The sequence below is a fragment of the Myotis davidii genome, unplaced genomic scaffold (assembly GCF_000327345.1).
Source record: "Myotis davidii unplaced genomic scaffold, ASM32734v1 scaffold19, whole genome shotgun sequence".
NCBI lineage: Eukaryota > Metazoa > Chordata > Mammalia > Chiroptera > Vespertilionidae > Myotis > Myotis davidii.
Window position 1 is genome coordinate 679,449 of NW_006289854.1, and position 2,788 is coordinate 682,236.

The following is a 2,788-nucleotide window of genomic DNA, read 5'->3' on the forward strand; positions in this document are numbered from 1 at the left end:
TTGGCACGTAGAATTTTGAGTTTGAATGGAAAAACAGCATCTTTAATTTATTGCTCATTCTGTCTCCCAAGAAACATGTACACAAGAAATAGGAACAAATGAATGAGTGCTATGGAACTTACTGCTGCATATGTTTCTGATGTAGAGAATCTTCGCTCCCTTAAGGAGGACAGCACCTTTCAGCCCTTTGAGAAGACATGCGTTTCGATTAATCAGTCTTGTTTTATCAGGGTCATTCCAGGAAGATAAAGGAGAGCCATCTATTAAGTTTCTCCACGTGTCTGGTGGAGTAGATGGAGATACAACATCGTCAGATGACTTTGACTGGCCACGGTGAGTAAGCAGATGGATATGATACATACATTTAATGAGATTTTCCTTTAAAAAAATTACTATGTTTTTCTAAACCATCGTTTTGGCTATTAAATTTAAGCTAAAAATATCCATCCTTGATGAGAAAACCCAGGGGAAGATGGACAAATGAAATAAAAAGTGTACTTTAAGTGCTGTTTTATGAAAGTGCCTGTTAGGTACTGTGAGAGGTGGAAGCATAAGATGTGCTCTCTGGTCTAAGTGGAAGAACCAGAGGGTCATTGGCCATGTTAAAAATAGTTCAGGGCTGCAGTAGAAGAGAGGTCCTAGGGCACCGTTTGTTAGTCTTCAAGTGAACTTTATGGTCACTGATGCTTTGGGAGAGTGTTTTTCAAATCTGGGGGCATTTACAAAATCCTGGTTCTTGGGCCCCACCCTGGGATCCTCAGCTGGAGCCTAGGCATCAGTGTAGTTTAAAAGACACACCAGGTGATCCCAGTGTGGGTTGGACTTAGAGAACCGCAGCCTCAGGATCCCTTAGGCTGGGCGACCATTCGTTAGTCTAAATTAGCCTGATAGTGGGCTTGGATTATGTTTAAAATAACTTATTTACTTGAAATAATGACCCATTATTATGAAAAGGAAGTATTTGAAGCCTCGCTAAAGGTGATCTTTTTGGTGCCATTTTCCTTCCTGCCTTGTTTTACACCCCACCACCTATGTATCAGACCTGTCAGACTCTAGGACAGACATTACTAGTATCAGTACAGGCCTGAAAAGCCGCAGGAGCTTAGAGCGTGAGTTTTCATCATAAGAAATGGATCTACTTCAGTTACATAATTTGGAAGCACAGTTCCCATTAGGATAACTATAAATTAAATAGTTGTGAAACTTTATAACTAGAACCAACTGGTACCACCTACGTATGTAGTAAAAAAGAAAAGGCCATTCTGGATGGGACACAGATGCCTGTCTTGTTTGGGGGGGCATGCCTCATCGTGACAATGGGCTGATGTGGTGACAAAGGAGACACTGCACAGCCTTGTGCTGGTGATGGCCAGCAGAGGAGAACACAACCCTTTGTTATTGAAAATCCTAAAGGAAAGGTGACTTGGTGGTTGCAGTTCTGAAAGTATTCCCTAGTCAGTCTCTCCTCCATTTGAACATATTTTATGAACACAAGGTTTCCTAGGTGTGCAAGTATTCCATAATGACAAAACAGACTGCGTGCAGAATAACTAGGGTTTGTGAGAATAAATAGAATTCTTAGTGAAATTAAAAACAAATCTTTGTGTCCTCAAAAGGTCAGATTTTCAGTTAGTAAGAATAACATGTTAATCCCTCTCTTTGGTTTACTTGTTTTATCAATTCTATACTTTAAAGTTTACAAGACGCTGAGAAATGGGGTAGATTAGACTTTGCAGACAAGGTGAATCCACCATTAATGATTCAATCAGTGGTTTTTGTATTTACATAAAAGTTGAAATTTTGCAGTTTATACATGGATCTTGATTTTTAAAATTGTCCTTGGTATCAGAATTGTATTGAAAATAAATCCACCAGCCATGCATTCCATTTTGGAGAGAGTAGCAGCAGCAGAAGAAGAGGAGAGTGATGGCCACTACCAGGAAGAAGAGGAAGGCGGTGCTCACTCCCTGAAAGACGTGTGTGATCTGAGAAGACCCGCCCCCTCTCCCTTTTCTTCTCGTAGAGTAATGTTTGAAAATGAACAGGTAAAGTAAAAGTGGGAGCAAGCCACGAGGAAATGATCCTTGATTATGTACTAATGGCTTTACTTCTGTTTCTTTAAAAAATACTTAGCACACTGTTTGTGCTAGGTGTTTAACTCCTCGGTTGAATCATATTTTTGTCTCCCCCGTGGTTAAAACGAAAAGTCACATGCTTATTTATTTGCTGACAGACCAAGTCCTCTGCTTAGAGTAAGATGCAATTACTATTTTAAACATACAGTGGTTATTTAATGCACTTTTTTTTTTTTTGCTAAACTCTCATGTTTTAGATGGTGATGCCAGGAGACCCTGTAGAAATGACAGAATTTCAGGATAAAGCAATCAGCAATTCTCACTATGTCCTGGAACTTTCGTTACCCAATGTTCACATGACACTACCTAATAGAAGCTTTTATGAGAAGCTTTATAATAGGTGAGTGAAACACATTCGTTGAATGGGATGGATGTTTTTGCCTGACTGCCCTTCTGCCTCCCTGTTCCCCTTTTCTTTCCTTGCTGTAATATTAATCTCCGCCTCCGTGAACTTGGTCTGGTGCTGATATAGAACCCTTAGTCTATGGTGTGTGCCGGGGTCCAACCCCAGCAGGTCCAGGGGTCCCCAAAGTGTGGACGGAGTCGGCGAAGAAGGAATGACACGGAGACAGCATTCAATTGATCAGCAGCCTTGCCAGGATCTCTAGCCACAATCTCCAGCCAAGTTCTGTGTCCATGTTCTCTTGCTAGGT

General features: G+C 40.9%; 1 protein-coding gene across 1 annotated transcript in view; it reads left to right on the forward strand.

The window, feature by feature from the left end:
- The window catches only part of ATG2B (autophagy related 2B), a 68,968-nt gene that overhangs the window by 28,968 nt on the left and 37,212 nt on the right, over positions 1-2,788 (forward strand). The window contains exons 16-18 of the mRNA XM_006762717.2: positions 231-333; positions 1,850-2,045; positions 2,333-2,475. Of these exons, the coding sequence (XP_006762780.1) occupies positions 231-333; positions 1,850-2,045; positions 2,333-2,475 (442 nt within the window). The remainder of the gene's footprint in view (positions 1-230; positions 334-1,849; positions 2,046-2,332; positions 2,476-2,788) is intronic.